Below are 27,286 nucleotides of genomic sequence, written 5' to 3'. Positions count from 1 at the left end.
AGGGGGGAAAACTATGAAACATTTTTGGTCAATATCAAGCATGAGCTACATAACCCTTCTTAAATGCCAGAGACACACACACACACACAGACACACAGACACACACTCTCACAAAGAATATAAATAACTAGAACCAAGAAATGGAGTAAATGCATTCTGCTACATATGGTAAACATAGCCTACAAGGTGGAAGAGATTAGAAAATAAACAGGGAAATGAAAAGGTTTTTATTAATTCGCATCAGTACCCACCAAAACCAATCAGCATAACAAAAGATTATAACACTGAATGTAAAAAACAATCCAACAGTCCAGAGTGATAGGCAAAAGTTTTTAATTGTATAGATTAAAATAACTTTGGACAAAAATTAAAACTCAGGCAGAGAATGTTTTTTTTTTCAACAACAGACACTAGCAAAAACAAAGGCCCAGTAAAACTTGACACAGAAAATTTCCAGTGTAGAGATATGAATATAATAATAGACACAGGCAGGGATTATTAATAAATGATAAAATGTTTAGAGGATGATCATTGGAATACAGGACATTTATACTTTTAAAAACCACTCTCCCAAATACTTCATTATAAGTAAGGTGTCTCTAAAAGGGATAGATCTCCTAGATCCCTCCTTAACCAAGTCACCAGTCCTGATATCATGATAATGCTGATGCACAAACTAGACCTTCTCTGCTCACAGATGGGCTGAGGTTGGAAACTCACAGTATTAACTCTGCAGTGTTCTTGACAAAACGTTTAGGCTGAATTTCATCATGAAGACATTTTCAGACAACTTCAGAATGTAGACCATTGAGCCAGACAGCTGACCCGTCCTCTACAAACAAGTCCATGTCACCACAATCAATGACAACAACAAAAAGATGAGGAAATATTTGGGGTTCAAAATAACTAAAGAAATGTAGCTACATTATCATTTACTTCTTTTGAACCCAAAATATCTCTCCTCCTTTTTGTTGTGTGATTCGTGGTGACGTGGACTGTGAGAAGGAGAAAGGTCAGTTGTCCTGCTCAGTGTTCTACATTCTGCAGTTGTCTGGTGATTACCTCCTATGAAACTCAGGCTAGGCGTTTTCTGCAAGAACATGGCATTGTTCACATTCTGCACTGGCAGAGTCCCGGGTGACATGCTGTCTCTTGCCAGCGGCTCCTGACTCCTGTTCTTTACAGGATGGAATTGAAAGGAGCAGGGCTAAGGCCTCTCAATGCTGTTTGTCCATCTAGCTGTGGTCTTCCTAAGTATTGATATCAATTGGAGGCTGATGGACTGTGGCTTCTCTACTCAAAGGAGCCTAGTGGGTTAACAACTGTCAAGAGCAGTCAGTGGTTCTAAAATACAATCCTCAGCCAAGGATCCCTCCTGTGTTACAGATGGATCAGCTAAAACAAACCAACACTGAAGATACAAAGAATGGGGGTAGGTTCATTGAAACCAGGATAACACCTTTGGATGAGCTAAATACAAAGATGACACTGACCTTGAGCAGGTATAGAAGCTCAGAGACATGCCTGCAAAATGAAATACCTGAGGAACTTTGTAGCTACCCAGAGATATCTGGTTCCAATTAGAATGTCTGGCAGATCACTCCCGGCATGTGCTACATAGTCATGTGAACGTGTCACACCTAACTTGGGTCCAATGTCTTCAGACTGGGCACAGGTGGCCACTGGTATGGTCTGAGAATAGGAATAGAGCCACGCCCACTTTCCCATCCTATGTCTGGGCTTCCAAAGGGAACTACGGTTTCATTCAAACCTACATGTGCCTATAGGTCCTGCCTGCAGCAATGACATCTCTCAGCTTAGGAAGGGCTGCTTAGTGTGGGAATATGACTCCCATCTGGAAAGCCAGATGGTGCCTTATCACTGTCGAAGTAAAAAACCTATTTTCCACGTCAAGGGCCAAGCTGACGTTCTGTTCCTCAAATGAATAAAAGGCACTTCTGTAGTGCTGGAATGAGGCATGTAGTTCAAAGTAAGTTGAAGGAGTCGAATAACATCTATCCAGTGAGTCCTGCAAGACTTCAGGCTCTTCTGCTTCCATCAGCACCCCGTTGAGCCTGGAAAAGGAGACAAAACTAAAGAAGCAGCCAGGGAAAATCAGACACCACACAGCCCCAACTAGATTTCAGGGGTAACATAAGGAAGTGGTCCAAAAAGGAAAAGGATAGATCCATCAATGAGGTAAAAAAATTATTGCCTTTATGTTGGGATAGAACAGGGCCAGGTAGAAAACAGTGAAAGAGAAAGACAGAGAGAGAGAGAGAGAGAGAGACAGAGAGAGACAGAGAGAGAGAGAGAGAGAGAAAGTGAGCTCAGTGAATTGGCCAGGTGACACACTGATAAGGGAGTAAAAGGACACTCTGAGTTAGTGCCCTCACGATACACAGCAAACAGTGATCATGAGAAGAGTGAACTCAATAGTTTTCCATCAAATGTGCTTAAAATTCCATGCAGTTGCCGTAAGTGTACAACTTCTGAGGTATGGTCAACCTATGGTACATTAGTAAATGATAAGGGGAGGAAGAAATGGAAACTGAAATGTCTACTGCAATGAAACCCAATAGCAATGTCAGTAGGAGTAATTCAGCCTTTATTGAAAACATGAAATCAAACACACTGTTTTCCCTGGACCTGTTGTCTCTAGGTGTTAACACAGAATTAAGCGACCACAATTGCTGAAAGTTACCTGGGGCATGGTGGGTTTTGATCTTCTTCCCCTTCTTGGTACTTTTGAATTTCTGCAATAAATTCAGACATGGACAGACACATTAAGCTGATTCCCCTACACACATAACATTCCACTGTCTAATCCTCACACAGGGACCTCAGGCTCCTCAGCATAAGAATAGGACACTGTGAGAGATATATTTCAGGAGGCCTGAAGGCTGGTCATGATAGAGAGTCCTTGGTTTTGTCCCAGAAAATAAGGGTAAAATGTCCCTATTCTGGTAGATCATTATCCCAGTATCATTTGTCCCAAGTTTGTGCAAACGGTTATGCCATATTTTTCCAATCAATTTAAAGCAAATGCCCTCAAACGATTTCTAGGAGAAAAACTGCAATATTCAGCCCTGTCTCATCAAATACTCAGATTGTTCATGGTTGTGAGGATTTTAGACACTGAAATTAGAGTGAGAAAGGAAATCTACAAACCCTTGAGTCAAAATCATAGTTCTTTGAATTTGTCACATCTGCCCAGGTCCAATGCCTTGAGAGTAGAATCAGAGTGCCACAGGCATAGCCTGAGACTAGGAAGAGAGCCACACTCACTGACCCATCCCATGTTTGGGCTTCCAGGTAGAACTAGAGCTTCATTCAACCTATATGTGCCTATAGGTCCTCAGTGCAGCAATGACATCTCTCAGCTCAGTAATGGCCTCTTGGAGCAGGAATATGATCTCTATATGGAAAACTCAGTGGATCCTTATCACCTTTATAGAAAGGTACTCACCATCCACGTCAAGAGAAAAGCCAACATGTTCTTCCTCCAGTGAGTAAAAGGAACTTCCGTAGGGCTGGCATGGATCAGGCATTTCTAGATAACTGGAAGGAGTCGAATAACATCTATCTAGTGAGTCCTGCAAGTCCTCAGGCTCTACTACCTCCAGCAGCTCTCTGCTGAGCCTGGAAAAGTAGAAAAAGTAAAGAATAAGCCAGGGGAAATCAGACACAACAGAGCCCCAACTAGGTTTCATGGGTAGCATAAGGAAGTGGTTAAAAAAGAAAAAGGATACATCCATTAATGAGGTAACAAATTATTGCCTTCAGTTGGGATGGAACAGGGCCAAATAGAAAAGAATGAAAGAGAAAGACAGAGAGACAGAGAGACAGAGGCAGAGACAGAGAGCGAGCACTCAGTGAATTGTCCAGGTGACACACTGATGAGGGAGTACAGGACACTCTGAGTTACTGCCCTCAGGACACACAGCGTACAGTGATCATGAAAAGACTGTGCTCAATAATTTTCCATAAAATGTGCTCAAGTTTCCATGCAGTCACCATGAGGATACAGCTTTTGAAGTATGGTCGACCTACAGTAGATTAGTAAGTGACAAGGAGAGGAAGAAACGGAAACCTAAATATCTACTGCAATGAAAACCAACAGCAATGTGAGTAGGAATAATTCAGGCTTGGTTGAAAACATGTAATCGATAATGTCGGCCTGCTCTGCTTTCCCTGAACCAGGAGTCTCCAGGTGTCAACACAGAATTAGCTGTTGACAGTTGCTCAAACTTACCTGGGGCATGGTGGGCCTTGGTCTTCTTCCTCTTCTTGGTCCTTTTTAATTCCTGCAATAAATTCAGACAGGGACAGACAAAATAAGCCAATTCACCTACACCCATAACAGTCCACTGTCTAATCCCCACACAGGGACCTCAGGCTCCTCAGCACAAGAACAGGACAATGTGAGAGATATACTTCAGGAGGCCTCAAAGCCAGTCATGATAGAGATTCTTTGGTTTGCATCTCAGAACCAAGGGTGAAATGTCCCTATTCTGGTAGACAGTTATCCCAAAATCATTTATCCCAAGTTTGTGCAAACAGTTATGCCTTATTGTTCCCATCAGTTCAAAGAAAATGCCCCAGATGATTTCTAGGAGGAAAACTGCAGTATTCAGCCCTGTCTCATCAAATGCCCAGCTCATTCGTCGTTGCAAGACACTGAAATTAGAATGAAGGAGGAAATCTACAAACCCTTGAGCCCAAATCATAGTTCTATGAATTTTTTACATCTGCCTGGTCCAATGTGCTGAGAGTGGGCTCAGGTTGCCACAGGCATGGCTGGAGACTAGGAATAGAGCCATGCTCCCTGACCCATTTCATGTCTGGGCTTCCAACTGAAACTACAGTTTCATTACAACCTATATGCGCCCACAGGTCCTGCCTGCGGCAATGACATCTCTCGGGTCAGTAAGGGCCACTTGGAGCAGGAATATCACCCATATCTGGAGGACCAGGTGGAGTCTTATCACCTTCATAGTAAGGTACTCACTGTCCACGTCAAGAGCCAAGCCAAGGTGTTGTTCCTCCAATGAGTAAAAGTCATTTCTGTACAGCTGGCATAAGTCAGGCAGTTCCATATACCCACAAGGAGTTGAATAAAATCTATCCAGTGAGTCCTGCAAGACTTCAGGCTCTTTCTCATCCAGCAGCTCCCTGCTGAGCCTGGAAAAGTAGGAAAAGTAAAGAATAAGCCAGGGGGAATCAGAAACCACACAGCCCCAGCTAGATTTCATGGGTAACATAAGGAACTGTTTGAAAAGAAAAAGGACAGATCTATTAATGAGGTAACAAATTATTGCCTTCATGTTGGGACAGACCAGGGCCAGGCAGAAAAGGATGAAAGAGAAAGACACACACACACACACACACACACACACACATTGAGAGAGAGAGAGAGAGTGAGAGAGATAGTGAGCTCAGTGAATTGGCCAGGTGACACACTGATGAGGGAGTCAAAGAACACTCTATATTAGTGCCCTCAGGACACACAATGAACAGTGATCATGAAAAGAGTGGGCTCAATAATTTTGCATAAAATGTGCTCAAGCTTCCCTGCAGTCACCATGAGAATACAGCTTTTGAGGTGTGGTCAACCTTCACTAGGTTAGTAAATGATAAGGAAAGGAAGAAATGGAAACCTAAACATTTACTGTAATGAGAACCAAAAACAATGTTAGTAGATGTAATTCAGACTTGTCTGACAAGATGAAATCATTATTTTCAGCATGTACTGTTTTCCCCAGACTTGGCGTCTCCAGGTGTCAACATCAAATTAACTGTCCACAATTTCTCAGACTCACCTGGGACCTGTGGCCTCTTGGTACTCCTTTTTCACTTGATCACACCAATGTCCTGCAAATAAATTCAGACAGGGCCTCTTACATGAAGCAGTTCTTCCTTGCACACAGAAACATTCCTCTGTCCAATCCTAACACAGGGACATCAGTCTTCTCAGTGTGAGAACAGTAGACTTTGAGAGAAATATACCAGGAGGCCTGAGGTCAAGTCTTGAGAGAACTGACTTGGTTCCTTTCATGAGCCTTGGGCAAAATTCCCATTTTGGAATGTGATCTTCCCAGTGTGCTCTGTCCTAGGTTTGTGTACACAAATGAACAATGTTTTTCCCAATAGATTTGAGGCAAATCGTTCTAACGCCTCATAGGAGAGATATTACAATATTCAGGCTTCTCTCATCAAATACCCAGGATTTGATAGTTTATGAGATTGTGGACACTGAGATTTGATGGAGGGATGCAGTGTACCAGCTCTTGAGTCAAAATGAGACTTGGTTCTACACAGAAGCATCAGCTATCATGGCTTTTGTGGGTAAAAAGTCAGCCATTTATCTAGAAAACATACCAGCAAGATGATGGACAGATGAGCTACAACAAGCCAACTTAGAAGACACAGAAAGTGGGGATAAATTCAGTGAAACCTGGGTCACATCTTCCACGGAGAGGTAGACAAGGGTGACACTGGGCTTGGGCAGGTAAAGAACTGCACAGACATGCTTTGGGAACAAAACTCATAAAGAAATTTGTAGCTGGCAAGAGACATTTAATTCAGGTGAGCTGATCTGACAGATAACTCCTGGACATGTGCTGCACAGCTTGGTGTGAGTTTGCCACACCTGCCTTGAGTTCAATGTCCTGACAGTCGGTCCAGGGTGGCACGGGCATGGCCTGAGACTAGGAAGACAGCAAAGCTCACTGACCCACCCCATGCCTGTGCTTCAGACTCGATTCCAGAGTGATTGAAATCTACATTGTTATATAAGTTCCACCCACAGTGATGGCAACTCTCAGCCCAACCAGGGGCGCAAGGCCCAAAGATTATGGGGTCTACCTGGGACATGAACTGGAGCTTTATCACCTTCACAATGGAGTACTCACTGCCTATGTCAAGAGCCAAGCCGACTTGCTGTTCCTCTACTGAGTGAAAGGTGCTCCCGTCAGACTGGTATGAGGCACACATGTCAGGAGGAATTGAGAGAGTGGAATCACCTTCATCCCAGGACTCCTGGGGGGCTTCCTCCTCTTCAGACTCCTGCAGATTCCTGATGAGCCAGGCAGGACAGGGATGACAGAAGACATAACCAACAGAGATTAGACAACAAAACCTTCCAGATGATCTGATGGGAGACAGAATGGAGTGCTCACAGAAACCAAAGGCATTTTTCCTTCAAGAGAAATAAAACTATCCTTCTAAATGCAGGCTGGAGGTTGACTGCTCTGAGGACCGAACAAAAATGGGCAGCACATGCTCAGTACATTTGCCACAGATCAGCCAATGCAGGGCACCCAGACTCTCTCTGTAAACTACCATCATGACTTGCAGCACAGAGAACTAACACAGGGCTTCAACTACTTCGTATAAATTGGGTTGAATTTTACATGCAGCATTCAAGTGAACAGAGCCCTTGAGGCAGTGCAGACACAGATCTTGTGTATTAAGGGTCCCCTTTTTACAATATTTTGATATAATATGTTTATTTTTTCAATTTCTTTGCTTACACAAATACTAGCAAACATACTAACAAAAAATAAACAGAAAGCATATATACATTCTCTCCCTGGATTTAAACACATGGGAGAGAACAGGTGACACCAAGAAATCCCTGTTTGAAGGTCTGGAGTGGACCTCCAGCAAACTCCACCAGACCTGCAGCTGAGGGACCTCACCGTTAAAAGGAAAACTAACAAACAGAAAGGAATGAATGTCAACAAAAGGACATCCACACCAAAACCCCATCTGTAGGTCACCAGCATCAAAGACCAAAGGTAGATAAAACCACAAAAATGTGGACAAACTGGAGCAGAAAAGCTGAAAATTCTAAAAACCAGAGCGCCCCTTCTCCTCCAAAGGATCACAGCTCCTCACCAGCAATGGAACAAAGCAGGACGGAGAATGACTTTGATGAGCTGACAGAAGTAGGCTTCAGAAGTCGGTAATAACAAACTTCTCCGAGCTAAAGGAGGATGTGCAAACCCATCGCAAGGAAGCTAAAAACCTTGAAAAAAGATTGGACGAATGGCTAACTAGAATAAACAATGCAGAGGAGACCTTAAATGACCTGATGGACCTGAAAGCCATGGCACGAGAACTACGTGGCGCATGCACAAGCTTCAGTAGCCAATTTGATCAAGTGGAAGAAAGGGTATTAGTGATTGAAGATCAAATTAATGAAATGAAGTGAGAAGAGCAGTTTAGAGAAAGAAGAGTAAAAAGAAATGAACAAAGCCTCCAATAAATATGGGACTATGTGAAAAGACCAAATCTACATTTGATTGGTGTACCTGAAAGTGATGGGGAGAATGGAACCAAGCTGGAAAACACTTTTCAAGATATTATCCAGGAGAACTTCCCCAACCTAGCAAGGCAGGCCAACATTCAAATTCAGGAAATATAGAGAACACCACAAAGATACTCCTCGAGAAGAGCAACTCCAAGACACATAATTGTAAGATTCACCAAGTTTGAAGAAAGGAAAAAATGTTAAGGGCAGCCAGAGAGAAAGGTCGAGTTACCCACTAAGGGAAGCCCACCAGACTAATAGTGGATCTCTCTGCAGAAACCCTACAAACCAGAAGAGAGTGGGGGCCAATATTCGACATTCATAAAGAAAAGAATTTTCAACCCAGAATTTCATATCCAGCCAAACTAAGCTTCATAAGTGAAGGAGAAATAAAATCCTTTACACACAAGCAAATGCTGAGAGATTTTGTCACCAACAGGCCTGCCTTACAAGAGCTCCTGAAGGAAGCACTGAACATGGAAAGGAACAACATGTACCAGCCAGCCACTGCAAACACATGCCAAATTGTAAAGACCATCGATGCTAGGAAGAAAGTGCATCAACTAACAGGCAAAATAACCAGCTCACATCATCATGACAGGATCAAATTCACACAGAACAATAGTAACCTGAAATGTAAATGGGCTAAATGCCCCAATAAAAAGACACAGACTGGCAAATTGGACAAGGAGTCAAGACCCATCAGTGTGCTGCATTCAGGAGACCCATCTCACGTGCAGAGACACGCATAGGCTCAAAATAAAGGGATGGAGGAAGATCTACCAAGCAAATGGAAAGCAAAAAAAAAGCAGGGGTTGCAATCCTAGTCTTTGATAAAACAGACTTTAAACCAAGAAAGATCAAAAGAGACAAAGAAGGCCATTACATAATGGTAAAGGGATCAATTCAACATGAAAAGCTAACTATCCTAAATGTACATGTATCGAATACAGGAGCACCCAGATTCATAAAGCAAGTCCTGAGAGACCTGAAAAGAGACTTAGACTCCCACGCAATAATCATGGGAGACTTTAACACCCCACTGTCATATTAGACAGATCCATGAGACAGAAGGTTCACAAGGATATCCAGGACTTGAACTCAGCTCTGCACCAAGCATACCTAATAGACATCTACAGAACTCTCCACTCCAAATCAACAGAATATACATTCTTCTCAGCATCACATCACACTTATTCCAAAATTGACTACATAGTAGGAAGTAAAGCACTCCTCAGCAAATGTAAAAGAACAGAAATCACAACAAACTGTCTCTCAGACACAGTGCAATCAAATTAGAACTCAGGATTAAGAAACTTACTCAAAACCGCACAACTACATGGAAACTGAACAACCTGCTCCTGAATGACTACTGGGTAAATAACGAAATGAAGGCAGAAATAAAGATGTTCTTTGAAACCAATGAGAACAAAGACACAACATACCAGAATCTCTGGGACACATTTAAAGCAGTGGGGAGAGGGAAATTTCTAGCACTAAATGCCCACAAGAGAAAGGAAAGATCTAAAATCAACACCTTAATATTGCAATTAAAAGAACTAGAGAAGCAAGAGCAAACATATTCAAAAGCTAGCAGAAGGCAAGAAATAACTAAGATCAGAGCAGAACTGAAGGAGACAGAGACACAAAAAAACTCTTCAAAAAAATCAGTGAATCCAAGAGCTGGTTTTTTTAAAAGATCAATAAGATATCCCTGTTTGGCTAGTTCACCTGGCTTATCTGATTGCAAGTTCCTATCTTGAGAGGACTACGAAATTAAAACCAACACAAGGGCCACAAATAATGTACAACGTTGTTAATAAGGACAACTTGTAGCTGGGTGAATGGAAGAAAAAGTTCTATTCATTGCTTCCTCATTTTCTCTAAATCTACAATCTCCAGCTGCCCCTATTGAATTAACAGCCCACAATTCCACAGCATTACCTGGGAGACACTGGCCCTTTTTCTTCCTCTTCCTCATGATCACTTTCATATTCTGGAAACAAATTCAGAGAAGCAGGTCACATTAAGCAATTCACACTTCACATATGACCAAATCAGTGTCCAGTCATAGGACAAGGACATAACTATTCTCAGTGCAAGAATATGGATTCTGACAGGAGGATTCTAGGGTGCCCTAGATTAACTCTGGTGAGAAGTAGATGACCCTGCTTTCCAGACCCACAGGCCAAAATTTCCCTCTACGGGTAGACCAAAATGCCATATTCCCTGCCTGAGTCTATGCAAACTTAAACAAATTTTTCCACCAAAATAGCCAATAATTGGTCAAACAATTTTCTAGGAGTGTTGTTGCAATACTGACTTATATCACCAGGTAACATGGACATTAATTGTTTAGAGGGATCTACACATGAAACTCGACTGATAGATAAATTCTAACAACTCTTGCATTAAAAAGAATCTGTGATTTGGGAGATGATGGAAGGTGAATCATTTGAGGTCATGAGTTCAAGACCAGCCTGGCCAACATGGGGGAACCCCGTCTCTAATAAAAATACAAAAATTAGCCAGATGTGGTGCCGAGCACCTGTGGTACCAGCGACTCAGGAGGCTGAGGCTGGAGAATCACTTGAACCTGGGAGGCGGAAGTTGCAGCAAGCCAAAATGGAGCCACTGTACTCCAGCCTGGGTGACAGAGCGAGACTCCATCACAAAAAAAAAAAAAAAAGAGAGAGAATCTATGATGCTACAAAGAAACATTGGATCAGCCATTGCATTGATGGGGTGAAGAACCAGGGTCCAGCCTTGCTTTATGGAACTATATCAGCAAAGTAAAAAAGAAAAGTTTCTGTCCTGATTTCAAGGTGACTGTGCAGCTAAGCAAGCTGACTTGAAGGATACCAAGACTAAAGCTGAGAGCAGTGAAGCCTGGGGAACGATACTTCCAAATACAAAGGCAAGGCTGCCAGTCTCCTTAAAAAGGCAGAGAAACCGCATGGACATTGTTCAGGGACAGATGACTTAATCACAGGTGACAAGAGATACTGAATCGAAGCTATGAGGCCTCACAGATACCTCCTGTGTACCTCCTGCACTCAGGTGACTATGAGATTGTCACTCTTCTCTGGGGTCCAGTAACTTGACACTGGGGACTGTGAGACAAAGGCATGACATGAGCTGAGAAGGGAAGAAAACCTCCCTGATATCTCTGTTAAGAATCCCATAAAAGATTTTATTAAAACCAATTTGTGTGTATAGAGCCTGCCTCCAGAGTTTATCTTCCTCAGCATAGGAAAAGGCGTGAGACAAAGGAAAATAGAGGCTACCTGGGATAATGCATACAGCATCCGACATGTCATCATGAGAGGATGAGTCAATGAGAGTTGAGTCGACTTGGTCTTCCTCAAATGTGATTTTGGTGTTCCAGTGAGGCTGGTTGGACTCACAAGGGCCGTGGCTAGTTGAACAAGTGATGACACATTCCTCCAGTGAGTCCTCAGGGACTTCCTTTTCTTCAGCCTTCTGCACCTCCCTGAGGAGCCAGGTGGGATAGAGATGACAGAAGATTAAAGACAGAGGGATCGGACCCCAGGGAGTCCCAGCTGGTTTTGACAGGAGGCATTCAGAGAGTGGCCCCAGAAAGAAAACAGGAGGTTCCCTTTAAGAGGGAACAGGCAATCCTCTTCTCTCCGCAACAGAGCATGGCTGCCATGGGAGACAGAGAGGAAGAGAGCAACTGGTGTTCATTGCACTGGACAGATAGCAGCCGAGGAGGATGAAGACTCAGCTATCCCTGTACGGTACAGACATGACACCCGCCACACACAGAGAAACACAACAGCTGCCACACCCTGTGTCCAAGCTGGCTTGAATTTCACATTCTGTGGCCAAGGGAATGCAGACTTTCGGCCCATCGTAGATGCCAGAGAGGGCGTGCCTCCTAGACCTTTTTCATATGTTACCACCCATTACTTGCTCCCGATTATTCAGTGTTACCTGGGGGCACATAATTCCTGTACTTTCTCAGCCTCCTCAACTTTAACATCTTCATCCTCATCTTCAGCATTTTCTGTAAATACAGAAGTGCTCGTTCAGAGATTTCCCACTTCACACTCTGCAAGCACAGTCAGCCCAATGTGCACACAGACATGAACATCTAGGCATGGTCACGGTTCAACTGAAAGCTCTCATGTTTTATCTTTAACAAAATGCCCTGGCATGGTTTCCTGATCCATTGGGCAATGCCTTTCTGATCTGGAGGGCCACCATCAAGATGTGGCCAAATATTGAAAAGACCTTTTGCTCCCCATATGATGGAGGCTTCTACAGCCTCTCGCTGGACTGTGGCAGCTGTCTCCCCCATCCCACTACAGGTCTGATTCCCAGGCACAGGCTTGGTGTCCTGTCACAGTTCACATTTCAAGCCTAACTCTTTCTCTTAGGAGAGGACAAACTTGTCCTACAGTCCTCCGTGCATCAGGAGACTTCACAGGCCCTCCATGTGGCTTCTGCCCTATTATTCAGGGACATACTTTCTATGAGGAGTGTTCCAGTCTCAAGCACTTGCTACCACCAAATGCCCCCACATGAAGTGCCTGCTCCAACACCACACGGCAAGCGGCTTTATCTCATTTTGAGAAGCAGTCGTAAGTGTTCCCACATTTGGATGCTTCAGACCCTTGGAAGTGACAATTTGCTTGCATTTGCAGATGGAGACAGAGAAACTCGGGAAGGATAAATCACTCACTCACCGACAGTTACTAAGAACATTGCCAAAGAGACAGCCTGGGAACCTGCCTTCTGAGTCCAGAGCTCTTTTCACTCTAACAAGCGCCCTCCCATCACAGCCTCCTTCCTGTCCTTTAAAACTAGAAACGTGCTGCTTCTTGCTCCAAAGAAAACCTTCCATCAAGGAAGGAGGGACATTTGCAATACTGTGACCTCCAACCCCATGGGTTTGCCATCTCTGTTCTTACCCAGGAAGTCCTGGTCATGTCATGGCCACATATGTTTAGGGGAAAAAACACCCCCGATGCCACTGTCATTGTGAAAGTATGGAGGCCTGGAGTCTCTCATAAGCCTGGAGTTTTGGGTCATCAGGGCCTATGGCCACCTTACCTGGGCTGAGTTTTTGGACGAGGTGCTGTGCCAGCCTACATCCCTCAGCCAGCTGTTCTCGGAGGTCCGATCCCTGGGAGTTGTCTGGCTTATCCGGAGTGATGAGGGCCTGGAGATGCTGATTCAATGAGCGGGAGGCATCTCTCCCTTCCCGTAACTTCTCCCTTAACTGAGTCAGCTCTCGTTCCTGAGAGTGAACCAGGACTTTATATTGCCTAAGGTGAGATAGTAGAGAAAATTTAACAGTGGAAAGGGATGAGTGATTAGTTGCAATATTGCGACATAGATTCCTGAGCCAATGTCCTCAAGGAGACCTCCAAGCAGAAGGCCAGCACGTGTGTAAAGAAATGTCTGTGGCCAAGAGAAAGAATAAAAAGTGGTTCACAGGCTTCCTCTATATGAGAGAGGGCTCCTGGAAGACCCTCCACGATGTTCCATTCATCTTTCTCTTCTGGCAACAAAAGTAGGTGTCTTCCTAATTCAGTTTCGAAAAGACATCCATCCTTTCAGTTCTTCACTCTGGCCATGGACATTTCCACGTGAATATACACATAGTGCATCTTGCAGCGACTAGATACAAAGCCATGGACAGGAATGAGGCCAGGTGCAGATTGGGCCAATTGAAAAGACAAAAGAAAAGAATGACAGGCTCGAGAAGGCAACATTGATTGAGTGAAAGGATGAGAAGCCGCAGTCAGTCAGGAGGTGATTCTGACTAAGGGTGAGTGGGGTGGTGATGGCATATCATTTTGAGTATACCGAATGCTGCTGGGTGGTTCCCACTCCTTCGGTTAATTTTCTGTTATGCACATTTCACCTCAACAATTACTTGTTTGAAAAACAGAAAATAAGGCTCTGAGAAACAACCGCAACCCATAACTTATTATTATCCTTGTTCTCTGCTTGATAAATCTTTGTGTGTCGTGAGCCTGCCATGGCAATTCCTGCCTTTCCCCGGGCCCAGCTTAGCTCTGATTTCTCCCCACCGAGCTGCTGTACTTCAGAGATTCACACACCTGCCACCTGCCTGACGCCACGGGGCCCCCTCACCTGAGCTCCTCAGCTTGCCCGAGCTGCTCTGCAAGCTTCTCTTCCTTGAACAGCTGCTCATCCCTCAGCATAGATTTTATGAGGTCTTTGCAGTCTTCATACTCTGAGAAAAGACAGACACACCTGCCTCAGTGAAAGGCTGGACATGCTGTTCTGGTTACTGCATACAGGGCAGGAGCCAGGTCCATCCCAAGGACAAAACTGTCCCCACTACCAGGCTCTAGGCAGGGATTTCCACATCTTTACTCTTCAGTCTCCCGACTTGCTGGCATCTGATCCTCCAAAATTTAGAGATGAAGAAAGAGAAACTCAAGGCACATCAAGGAAGTTGACAAGATGATTCAACCACAGTGAAGTGGAGTCAGAATTCACAGTCCCGGAGGTCTGGCTCTGAATGCGAGGCCACTTTCCCAAGCCTTGCAGCCTCTCCTCTAAAACACTGCACTGGGGCGTGAAGTAGTGATTTCTTGTATAGTCGGGAAGGCCTCTCGGACTATGGGACTGATGGTTTCCCTTTTACTGGGAATTTCAAGGACAAATATGTCAAAGATCTTAAACATCTTTCATTTTTAAATGATATCTTCAGATGTGATTTTAAGAATCACATCTGAAGCATAAAGTATGAGACATAAGACGTAAGGCCATGAAGGAAATCTGCTCAAATACTAGTAAGGTTTGTGTTAATTTAAAAACAGTACAATGAAGAACTAATAGATAGTGTTTACTCTCTGCCAAAAAACGTTCTATGAGATTGACAAGAGCTCACGTAATTCATTGCAGCAATTTACAGAGGTAGGTATTCCTGTAGTACCCTATGCACAGATGAGGAAACTGAGGGACAGACAAGACAAGCAACTTGGATGGAGCCCAGGAGACAGGCCAAGGGTCCCTGTTCTGCACACAGCACTGATGCTTCCACACATTCTCAGGTGCGATCTTTCTTCCTCTTTAGGAACAAGAGAATGTGCCCCAGGAAGCAGGACTTCCCTCTCACCAGGCAACTCTCTGCTTTTCTTTTGATGAGTCTTGCCCTGTCACCAAGGCTGGAGTGCAATGGCATATTCTTGGCTCACTGCAACCTCTGCCTCCTGGATGTAAAGGATTCTCTTGCCTCATCCTCCGGAGTAGCTGGGATTACAGGCGCCTGCTACCACGCCCAGCTAATGTTTGTATTTTTAGTAGAGATGGGGTTTCTCCATGTTGCCCAGGCTGGTCTCAAACTCCTGACCTCGTGATCTACCCACCTCAGCCTCCCAAAGTGCTGGGATTAGAGGAGTGAGCCACCGTGCACGGCCCCTACTCCCTGCTCTTGATGCTGTCACTTATACATACCACAGGTTCTATTAGGAGCAGACTCCTCTTGAAGCCCCTCAGAGCGGGCACTGTGTACTATCACCAAGTTTCCCTCAGGGTCCCTAGAACAGAGCTTTGCCTATTGGGCCTCAACAAAAGCTTGAACAGAGTAAGGGTTCACTAGTCCCACACATTTAGAACAACAAACTAGATGTTATTTGTCTGCCGGATCTTATATGGTACAGAGAGGATTCTTGGAAACACGATTTAGACTCTTGGAGAAAACAGGTCATTCTGTGCCTGTGTCTGAAATGGATAACTGCAATTTTACCTCTAGGCCCACCCCCACCTGATTGCAAACATGGAAACTTGCTAAATACTTTGGTCAACCTCTGACTTCCAAATTTAACAAAATGTGAAAATGCCCATTTCTATTTTCCTAGAGGTATGGGAAGGTTGAACTTATTTTTGATGGAGAGAGCATTTAGTTTCTCCGAGAGAAGACAGGACATCATTCATCACTTTTGTGATGGTGAGCCTATAGAACTTACCGTACTTATTCTGCCCCTTGGCCAGGAAGTACGCCACTTGAGTTACAAGAAATTTCTCTTTGAGGTTTCTGAACTGCTCTTTGTTCTCTGCCAGCTGGGGGCACGATTTCTTGTTGATTTCTAGAATGTTCAACTCTGACTTCTCAGTGGACCAAGGGCGGGCAGATGCCACCATGCTGACGTTTGTGGCAGAAGAGGTGGGGTCAGGGACTGGGGAGAAGACACCCAAACACATGATGGGTTAAAAACTCGTGAAATCAAGTAGGTTTAATCAGGACTGAGGGATGTCACTGATAGCCCTGTCTACTTCTTTGAAGATGTTGTTTCCCTGGTTTCACTCTTCTCATCTCCACTCTTGATCTCCTTTAAGTCAACTTGTCTTAGCTACGCAGTCACTTTGAAACCAGGACATAAATGCTTCTACCGTTTTCTTGCTCATAAGTTTCTATAAAGCAAGGCTGGGCACTGAGTTGTTGACCCCATGAGCAGCCAATATTTCTGTGTAGCACAACAGATTGTTTTTGGTTTTTAAAATTTTTTTGTTTGTTTCATTGGTTCGTTTTTGGTTTTTTGTTTTTTGTTTGAGATGGAGTCTCACTCTGTCACCCAGGCTGGAGTGCAGTGGCGCGATCTCAGCTCACTGCAACCTCTGCCCTCCCTGGTTCAAGCAATTCTCATGTCTCAGCGTCCCAAGTAGCTGAGATTACAAGTGCCAACGACCATGCCAGCTAATTTTTGCATTTTTAGTAGAGATAGGGTTTCACCACGTTGGCCAGGCTGGTTTCGAACTCCTGACATCAGGTGATCCGCCCACCTCAGCCTCCCAAAGCGCTGGGATTACAGATGTGAGCCAGCGCCCCTGGCCAGACACTTATTATTAATAGCTAAGACAAGCCAATGAAAAGGAGAGAGAGTCTAGCCTGAGAGTAGTGAATGAGGAAGGGAGGATTGTCTGAGCCAGTCCTCCCACCTAAGCCTCCTGAGCAGTTGGGACTATATGCACGCAGCACCATGCCTGGCTAGGTTTTCGTATTCTTTGGAAAGATGGGTTTCAGCATATTGCCCAGGCTGGTCTTGAACTCCTGAATTCAAATGATCCTCCCACTTAGGCCTCCCAAACTGCTGTGATTATACGTGTGAGTCACCGCACCTAGCTGCATCCTGGTTTCTGACTAAACCAATATTTATGTATACAGCCTGTCCTCAGAATTGATCTTCCATAGCGTAGACAGAGGTATGAGACACAAGGGAAATAGAGGCTACCTGGGAGAAGGTTTCGAGCATCCTGCCATTCATCATCAGAGGATTCACTGTCTACAACTAGAGTTGAGTCGACTTGGTCTTCCTCAAATGTGATTTTGGTTTTCTGGTGAGGCTGGTTGGACTCACAAGGGCCGTGGCTAGTTGAACAAGTGATGACACATTCCTCCAGTGAGTCCTCAGGGACTTCCTTTTCTTCAGCCTTCTGTACCTCCCTGAGGAGCCAGGTGGGATAGAGATGACAGAAGATTAAACACAGAGGGATCGGACCCCAGGGAGTCCCAGCTGGTTTTGACAGGAGGCATTAAGAGAGTGGCCCCAGAAAGCAAACAGGAGGTTCCCTTTAAGAGGGAACAGGCAATCCTCTTCTCTCTGCAACAGAGCATGGCTGCCATGGGAGCCAGAGAGGAAGAGAGCAACTGGTGTTCATTGCACTGGACAGATAGGAGCCGAGGAGGATGAAGACTCAGCTATCCCTGTACGGTACAGACATGACACCCGCCACACACAGAGAAACACAACAGCTGCCACACCCTGTGTCCAAGCTGGCTTGAAATCCACATACTGTGGCCAAGGGAATGCAGACTTTCGGCCCATCGTAGATGCCAGAGAGGGCGTGCCTCCTAGACCTTTTTCATATGTTACCACCCATTACTTGCTCCCGATTATTCAGTGTTACCTGGGGGCATATAATTCCTGTACTTTCTCAGCCTCCTCAACTTTAACATCTTCATCCTCATCTTCGTCATTTTCTGTAAATACAGAAGTGTTCGTTCAGAGATTTCCCACTTCACACTCTGCAAGCACAGTCAGCCCAATGTGCACTCAGACATGAACATCTAGGCATGGTCACCGTTCAACTGAAAGCTCTCATGTTTTATCTTTAACAAAATGCCCTGGCATGGTTTTCTGATCCATTGGGCAATGCCTTTCTGGTCTGGAAGGCCACCATCAAGATGTGGTCAAATATTCAAAAGACCTTTTGCTCCCCATATGATGGAGGCTTCTACAGCCTCTCTCTGGACTGTGGCAGCTGTCTCCCCCATCCCGCTACAGGTCTGATTCCCAGGCACAGGCTTGGTGTCCTGTCACAGTTCACATTTCAAGCCTAATTCTTTCTCTTAGGAGAGGACAAACTTGTCCTACAGTCCTCCGTGCATCAGGAGACTTCACAGGCCCTCCATGTGGCTTCTGCCCTATTATTCAGGGACATTCTTTCTATGAGGAGTATTCCAGTCTCAAGCACTTGCTACCACCAAATGCCCCCACATGAAGTGCCTGCTCCAACACCACATGGCAAGCAGCTTTATCTCCTTTTGAAAAGCAGTCGTAAGTGTTCCCACATTTGGATGCTTCAGACCCTTGGAAGTGACAATTTGCTTGCATTTGCAGATAGAGACAGAGAAAATCGGGAAGGATAAATCACTCACTCACCGACAGTTACTAAGAACACTGCCAAAGAGACAGCCTGGGAACCTGCCTTCTGAGTCCAGAGCTCTTTTCACTCTAACAAGCGCCATCCCGTCACAGCCTCCTTCCTGTGCTTTAAAACTAGAAATGTGCTGCTTCTTGCTCCAAAGAAAACCTTCCATCAAGGAAGGAGGGACATTTGCAATACTGTGACCTCCAACCCCATGGGTTTGCCGTCTCTGTTCTTACCCAGGAAGTCCTGGTCATGTCATGGCCACATATGTTAAGGGGAAAAAACACCACCGATGCCACTGTCATTGTGAAAGTATGGAGGTCTGGAGTCTCTCATAAGCCTGGAGTTTTGGGTCATCAGGACCTATGGCCACCTTACCTGGGCTGAGCTTTTGGACGAGGTGCTGTGCCAGCCTACATCCCTCAGCCAGCTGTTCTCGGAGGTCTGATCCCTGGGAGTTGTCTGGCTTATCCGGAGTGATGAGGGCCTGGAGATGCTGATTCAATGAGCGGGAGGCATCTCTCCCTTCCCGTAACTTCTCCCTTAACTGAGTCAGCTCTCGTTCCTGAGAGTGAACCAGGACTTTATATTGCCTAAGGTGAGATAGTAGAGAAAATTTAACAGTGGAAAGGGATGAGTGATTAGTTGCAATATTGCGACATAGATTCCTGAGCCAATGTCCTCAAGGAGACCTCCAAGCAGAAGGCCAGCACGTGTGTAAAGAAATGTCTGTGGCCAAGAGAAAGAATAAAAAGTGGTTCACAGGCTTCCTCTATATGAGAGAGGGCTCCTGGAAGACCCTCCACGATATTCCATTCATCTTTCTCTTCTGGCAACAAAAGTAGGTGTCTTCCTAATTCAGTTTCGAAAAGACATCCATCCTTTCAGTTCTTCACTCTGGCCATGGACATTTCCACGTGAATATACACATAGTGCATCTCGCAGCGACTAGATACAAAGCCATGGACAGGAATGAGGCCAGGTGCAGATTGGGCCAATTGAAAAGACAAAAGAAAAGAATGACAGGCTCGAGAAGGCAACATTGATTGAGTGAAAGGATGAGAAGCCGCAGTCAGTCAGGAGGTGATTCTGACTAAGGGTGAGTGAGGTGGTGATGGTATATCTTTTTGAGTATACCGAATGCTGCTGGGTGGTTCCCACTCCTTCGGTTAATTTTCTGTTATGCACATATCACCTCAACAATTACTTGTTTGAAAAACAGAAAATAAGGCTCTGAGAAACAACCGCAACCCATAACTTATTATTATCCTTGTTCTCTGCTTGATAAATCTTTGTGTGTCGTGAGCCTGCCATGGCAATTCCTGCCTTTCCCCGGGCCCAGCTTAGCTCTGATTTCTCCCCACCGAGCTGTTGTACTTCAGAGATTTACATACCTGCCACCTGCCTGACGCCACGGGGCCCCCTCACCTGAGCTCCTCAGCTTGCCCGAGCTGCTCTGCAAGCTTCTCTTCCTTGAACAGCTGCTCATCCCTCAGCATAGATTTTATGAGGTCTTTGCAGTCTTCATACTCTGAGAAAAGACAGACACACCTGCCTCAGTGAAAGGCTGGACATGCTGTTCTGGTTACTGCATACAGGGCAGGAGCCAGGTCCATCTCAAGGACAAAACTGTCCCCACTACCAGGCTCTAGGCAGGGATTTCCACATCTTTACTCTTCAGTCTCCCGACTTGCTGGCATCTGATCCTCCAAAATTTAGAGACGAAGAAAGAGAAACTCAAGGCACATCAAGGAAGTTGACAAGATGATTCAACCACAATGAAGTGGAGTCAGAATTCACAGCCCCAGAGGTCTGGCTCTGAATGCGAGGCCACTTTCCCAAGCCTTGCAGCCTCTCTTCTAAAACACTGCACTGGGGCGTGAAGTAGTGATTTCTTGTATAGTCGGGAAGGCCTCTCGGACTATGGGACTGATGGTTTCCCTTTTACTGGGAATTTCAAGGACAAATATGTCAAAGATCTTAAACATCTTTCATTTTTAAATGATATCTTCAGATGTGATTTTAAGAATCACATCTGAAGCATAAAGTATGAGACATAAGACGTAAGGCCATGAAGGAAATCTGCTCAAATACTAATAAGGTTTGTGTTAATTTAAAAACAGTACAATGAAGAACTAATAGATAGTGTTTACTCTCTGCCAAAAAACGCTCTATGAGATTGACAAGAGCTCACGTAATTCATTGCAGCAATTTACAGAGGCAGGTATTCCTGTAGTACCCTATGCACAGATGAGGAAATTGAGGGACAGACAAGACAAGCAACTTGGATGGAGCCCAGGAGACAGGCCAAGGGTCCCTGTTCTGCACACAGCACTGATGCTTCCACACATTCTCAGGTGCGATCTTTCTTCCTCTTTAGGAACAAGAGACTGTGCCCCAAGAAGCAGGACTTCCCTCTCACCAGGCTACTCTATGCTTTTCTTTTGATGAGTCTTGCCCTGTCACCAAGGCTGGAGTGCAATGGCATATTCTTGGCTCACTGCAACCTCTGTCTCCTGGATGTAAAGGATTCTCCTGCCTCAGCCTCCCAAGTAGCTGGGATTACAGCCACCTGCCACCACACCCAGCTAATGTTTGTATTTTTAGTAGAGATGGGGTTTCTCCATGTTGTCCAGGTTGGTCTCAAACTCCTGACCTCATGATCTACCCACCTCAGCCTCCCAAAGTGCTGGGATTACAGGAGTGAGCCACCGTGCACGGCCCCTACTCCCTGCTCTTGATGCTGTCACTTATACATACCACAGGTTCTATTAGGAGCAGACTCCTCTTGAAGCCCCTCAGAGCAGGTACTGTGTACTATCACCAAGTTTCCCTCAGGGTCCCTAGAACAGAGCTTTGCCTATTGGGCCTCAACAAAAGCTTGAACAGAGTAAGGGTTCACTAGTCCCACACATTTAGAACAACAAACTAGATGTTATTTGTCTGCTGGATCTTATATGGTACAGAGATGATTCTTGGAAACACGATTTAGCCTCTTGGAGAAAACAGGTCGTTCTGTGCCTGTGTCTGAAATGAATAACTGCAATTTTACCTCTAGGCCCACCCCCACCTGATTGCAAACATGGAAACTTGCTAAATACTTTGGTACCTCTGACTTCCAAATTTAACAAAATGTGAAAATGCCCATTTCTATTTTCCTAGAAGTATGGGAAGGTTGAACTTATTTTTGATGGAGAGAGCATTTAGTTTCTCAGAGAGGACAGGACATCATTCATCACTTTTGTGATGGTGAGCCTATAGAACTTACCGTAATTATTCTGCCCCTTGGCCAGGAAGTATGCCACTTGAGTTACAAGAAATTTCTCTTTGAGGTTTCTGAACTGCTCTTTGCTCTTTGCCAGCTGGAGGCACGATTTCTTGTTGATTTCTAGAATGTTCAACTCTGACTTCTCAGTGGACGAAGGGCGGGCAGATACCACCATGCTGACGTTTGTGGCAGAAGAGGTGGGGTCAGGGACTGGGGAGAAGACACCCAAACACACGATGGGTTAAAAACTCGTGAAATCAAGTAGGTTTAATCAGGACTGAGGGATGTCACTGATAGCCCTGTCTACTTCTTTGAAGATGTTGTTTCCCTGGTTTCACTCTTCTCATCTCCACTCTTGATCTCCTTTAAGTCAACTTGTCTTAGCTACGCAGTCACCTTGAAACCAGGACATAAATGCTTCTACCGTTTTCTTGCTCATAAGTTTCTATAAAGCAAGGCTGGGCACTGAGTTGTTGACCCCATGAGCAGCCAATATTTCTGTGTAGCACAACAGATTGTTTTTGGTTTTTTAAATTTTTTTGTTTGGTTGGTTGGTTCGTTTTTGGTTTTTTGTTTTTTGTTTGAGACAGAGTCTCACTCTGTCACCCAGGCTAGAATGCACTGGCGTGATCTCAGCTCACTGCAACCTCTGCCCTCCCTGGTTCAAGCAATTCTCATGTCTCAGCGTCCCAAGTAGCTGAGATTACAAGTGCCAACCACCATGCCAGCTAATTTTTGTATTTTTAGTAGAGATGGGGTTTCACCACGTTGGCCAGGCTGGTTTCGAACTCCTGACATCAGGTGATCCGCCCACCTCAGCCTCCCAAAGTGCTGGGATTACAGATGTGAGTCAGCGCCCCTGGCCAGACACTTATTATTAATAGCTAAGACAAGCCAATGAAAAGGAGAGAGAGTCTAGCCTGAGAGTAGTGAATGAGGAAGGGAGGATTGTCTGAGCCAGTCCTCCCACCTAAGCCTCCTGAGAAGTTGGGACTATATGCACGCAGCACCATGCCTGGCTAGGTTTTCGTATTCTTTGGAAAGATGGGTTTCAGCATATTGCCCAGGCTGGTCTTGAACTCCTGAATTCAAATGATCCTCCCACTTAGGCCTCCCAAACTGCTGTGATTATACGTGTGAGTCACCGCACCTAGCTGCATCCTGGTTTCTGACTAAACCAATATTTATGTATACAGCCTATCCTCAGAATTGATCTTCCATAGCGTAGACAGAGGTATGAGACACAAGGGAAATAGAGGCTACCTGGGAGAAGGTTTCGAGCATCCTGCCATTCATCATCAGAGGATTCACTGTCTACAACTAGAGTTGAGTCGACTTGGTCTTCCTCAAATGTGATTTTGGTATTCTGGTGAGGCTGGTTGGACTCACAAGGGCCGTGGCTAGTTGAACAAGTGATGACACATTCCTCCAGTGAGTCCTCAGGGACTTCCTTTTCTTCAGCCTTCTGTACCTCCCTGAGGAGCCAGGTGGGATAGAGATGACAGAAGATTAAACACAGAGGGATCAGACCCCAGGGAGTCCCAGCTGGTTTTGACAGGAGGCATTAAGAGAGTGGCCCCAGAAAGCAAACAGGAGGTTCCCTTTAAGAGGGAACAGGCAATCCTCTTCTCTCTGCAACAGAGCATGGCTGCCATGGGAGACAGAGAGGAAGAGAGCAACTGGTGTTCATTGCACTGGACAGATACGAGCTGAGGAGGATGAAGACTCAGCTATCCCTGGACGGTACAGACATGACACCCGCCACACAGAGAAACACAACAGCTGCCACACCCTGTGTCCAAGCTGGCTTGAATTTCACATTCTGTGGCCAAGGGAATGCAGACTTTCGGCCCATCGTAGATGCCAGAGAGGGTGTGCCTCCTAGACCTTTTTCATATGTTACCACCCATTACTTGCTCCCGATTATTCAGTGTTACCTGGGGGTACATAATTCCTGTACTTTCTCAGCCTCCTCAACTTTAACATCTTCATCCTCATCTTCAGCATTTTCTGTAAATACAGAAGTGCTCGTTCAGAGATTTCCCACTTCACACTCTGCAAGCACAGTCAGCCCAATGTGCACTCAGAGATGAACATCTAGACATGGTCACTGTTCAACTGAAAGCTCTCATGTTTTATCTTTAACAAAATGCCCTGGCATGGTTTCCTGATCCATTGGGCAATGCCTTTCTGATCTGGAGGGCCACCATCAAGATGTGGCCAAATATTGAAAAGACCTTTTGCTCCCCATATGATGGAGGCTTCTACAGCCTCTCTCTGGACTGTGGCAGCTGTCTCCCCCATCCTGCTACAGGTCTGATTCCCAGGCACAGGCTTGGTGTCCTGTCACAGTTCACATTTCAAACCTATTCTTTCTCCTAGGAGAGGATAAACTTGTCCTACAGTCCTCTATGCACCTGGAGACTTCACAGGCCCTCCGTGTGGCTTCTGCCCTGTTATTCAGGGACATTGTCACCATGGGGAGTGCTCCAATCTGAAGCACTTCCTACCACCAAATGCCCCCACATCAAGTGCCTTCTCCAATACCACACAGCGAGGGGCTTTATCTCATTTTGAAAAGCAGTCTTAAGTGTTCCCATATTTGGATGCTTCAGACCCTTGCAAGAGACAATTTGCCTGCCTTTGCAGATGGAGACAGAGAAACTCAGGAAGGATAAATCACTCACTCACGAACAGTTATTAAGAACATTGCCAAAGAGACAGCCTGGGAACCTGCCTTCTGAGTCCAGAGCTCTTTTCACTCTAACAAGCAAGCCCCTGTCACAACCTCCTTCCTGTCCTTTAAAACTAGAAATGTGCTGCTTCTTGCTCCAAAGACCACCTTCCATGAAGGAAGGTGGGACATTTGCAATACTGTGACCTCCAACCCCATGGGTTTGCCATCTCTGTTCTTACCCAGGAAGTCCTGGTCATGTCACGGCCACATATGTTTAGTGGGAAAAAACACCACTGATACAACTGTCATTGTGAAAGTATGGAGGTCTGGAGTCTCTCATAAGCCTGGAGTTTTGGGTCATCAGGGCCTATGGCCACCTTACCTGGGCTGAGCTTTTGGACAAGGTGCTGTGACAGCCTACATCCCTCAGCCAGCTGTTCTCGGAGGTCCCATCCCTGTGCGTTGTCTGCCGTATCTGGAGTGAAGAGGGCCTGGAGATGCTGATTCAATGAGTGGGAGACATCTCTCCCTTCCTGTAACTTCTCCCTTAACTGAGTGAGCTCTTGTTCCTGAGAGTGAACCAGGACTTTATATTGCCTAAGGTGAGATAGTAGAGAAAATTTAACAGTGGAAAGGGATGAGTGATCCGTTCTAATATTGTGACAGAAATTTCTAAGACAATGTCCTCGAGGAGACCTCCAAGCAGAAGGTCAGCATTGTTTAAAGCAATGTCTGTGGCCAAGAGAAAGAATAAAAATGGTTCACAGGCTTCCTCTGTATGAGAGAGGGCCCCTGGAAGACCCTCCACAATGTTCCATTCATCTTTCTCTTCTGTCAACAAAAGTAGGTGTCTTCCCAATTCAGTTTCAAAAAGACATCCATCCTTTCAGTTCCTCACTCTGGCCATGGACATTTCCATGTGAATATACACATAGTGCATCTTGCAGCGACTAGGTACAAAGCCATGGACAGAAATGAGGCCAGGTGCAGATGGGGCCAATTGAAAAGATGAAAGAATAGAATGACAGGCAACATTGACTGAAAGGATGAGAAGCTGCAGTCAGTCAGGAGGTGATTCTGACTAAGGGTGAACGGGGTGGTGATGGCTCATCCTTTTGAGTATACTGAATGCTGCTAGGTGGTTCCCACTCCTTCGGTTAATTTTCTGTTATGCATATTTCACCTCAACAATTACTTGTTTGAAAAACAGAAAACAAGTCTCTGAGAAACAACTGCAGCCCATAACTTATTATTATCCTTGTTCTCTGCTTGATAAATCTTTGTGTGTCGTGAGCCTGCCATGGCAACTCCTGCCCTTCCGCTGGCCCAGCTTAGGTCTTATTTCTCCCCACAGAGCTGCTGTACTTCAGAGATTTACACACCTGTCACCTGCCTGACCCCATGGGGTCCCCTCACCTGAGCTCCTCAGCTTGTCCGAGCTGCTGTGCAAGCTTCTCTTCCTTGAACAGCCGCTCATCCCTCAGCATAGATTTTATGAGGTCTTTGCAGTCTTCATACTCTGAGGAAAGACAGTCAGGCCTGCCTCAGTGAAAGGCTGGACATGGTGCTCTGGTCACGGCCTACAGGGCAGGAGCCAGGTCCATCCCAAGGACAAAACTGTCCCCAGTACCAGGCTCTAGGCAAGGATTTCTACATCTTTACTCTTCAGTCTCCTGACTTGCTGGCATCTGATCCTCCAAAATTTACAGACAAAGAAAGAGAAACTCAAGGCACATCAAGGAAGTTGACAAGATGATTCAACCACAATGAAGTGGAATCAGAATTCACAGCCCCGGAGGTCTGACTCTGAATGGGGGGCCACTTTCCCAAGCCTTGCAGCCTCTTCTCTAAAACACTGCACTGGGGCATGAAGTAGTGATTTCTTGTATAGTCGGGAAGGCCTCTCGGACTATGGGACGGATGGTTTCCCTTTTACTGGGAATTTCAAGGCCAAATATGTCAAAGATCTTAACCATCTTTGATTTTTAAATCATATCTTCAGATGTGATTTTAAGAATCACATCTAAAGCACAAATTATGAGACATAAGACCATAAGGCCATGAAGGAAATCTGCCCAAATACTAATAAGGTTTGTGTTAATTTAGAAACAGTACAATGAAGAACTAGTAGATAGTGTTTACTCTGTGCCAAAAGACGTTCTAGGAGATTGACAAGAAATATCTCATGTAATTCAGTGCAGCAATTTACAGAGGCAGGTATTTCTATAGTACCCTATGTACAGATGAGGAAACTGAGGGACAGACAAGACAAACAACTTGGATGGAGCCCAGGAGACAGGCCCAGTGTCCCTGTTCTGCACACAGCACTGCTACTTCCACACATTCTCACGTGGGATCTTTCCTCCTC

General features: G+C 45.2%; 1 protein-coding gene across 1 annotated transcript in view; it reads right to left on the bottom strand.

Annotated features, from left to right (window-relative positions):
• Positions 1-316: 316 nt before the first annotated feature.
• LOC129012638 (neuroblastoma breakpoint family member 3-like) overlaps positions 317-27,286 on the bottom strand; it is a 56,014-nt gene continuing 29,044 nt past the window's right edge. The window contains exons 11-32 of the mRNA XM_063651330.1: positions 26,335-26,437; positions 25,301-25,515; positions 24,179-24,251; positions 23,505-23,716; positions 22,242-22,451; positions 20,402-20,504; positions 19,352-19,566; positions 18,230-18,302; positions 17,554-17,765; positions 16,291-16,500; positions 14,447-14,549; positions 13,397-13,611; positions 12,275-12,347; positions 11,605-11,810; positions 10,262-10,313; positions 6,915-7,078; positions 5,823-5,874; positions 5,012-5,184; positions 4,256-4,307; positions 3,470-3,642; positions 2,705-2,756; positions 317-2,075 (exon numbers count right to left, since the gene is read on the bottom strand). Of these exons, the coding sequence (XP_063507400.1) occupies positions 1,832-2,075; positions 2,705-2,756; positions 3,470-3,642; positions 4,256-4,307; positions 5,012-5,184; positions 5,823-5,874; positions 6,915-7,078; positions 10,262-10,313; positions 11,605-11,810; positions 12,275-12,347; positions 13,397-13,611; positions 14,447-14,549; positions 16,291-16,500; positions 17,554-17,765; positions 18,230-18,302; positions 19,352-19,566; positions 20,402-20,504; positions 22,242-22,451; positions 23,505-23,716; positions 24,179-24,251; positions 25,301-25,515; positions 26,335-26,437 (3,185 nt within the window). The 3' untranslated portion in view covers positions 317-1,831. The remainder of the gene's footprint in view (positions 2,076-2,704; positions 2,757-3,469; positions 3,643-4,255; positions 4,308-5,011; positions 5,185-5,822; positions 5,875-6,914; positions 7,079-10,261; positions 10,314-11,604; positions 11,811-12,274; positions 12,348-13,396; positions 13,612-14,446; positions 14,550-16,290; positions 16,501-17,553; positions 17,766-18,229; positions 18,303-19,351; positions 19,567-20,401; positions 20,505-22,241; positions 22,452-23,504; positions 23,717-24,178; positions 24,252-25,300; positions 25,516-26,334; positions 26,438-27,286) is intronic.

This window comes from Pongo pygmaeus, chromosome 15 (assembly GCF_028885625.2).
Source record: "Pongo pygmaeus isolate AG05252 chromosome 15, NHGRI_mPonPyg2-v2.0_pri, whole genome shotgun sequence".
In the NCBI taxonomy this organism is placed as follows: domain Eukaryota; kingdom Metazoa; phylum Chordata; class Mammalia; order Primates; family Hominidae; genus Pongo; species Pongo pygmaeus.
The sequence above is the reverse complement of the archived record's forward strand: the minus strand, read 5'-3'. Positions and strand labels throughout refer to the sequence as shown.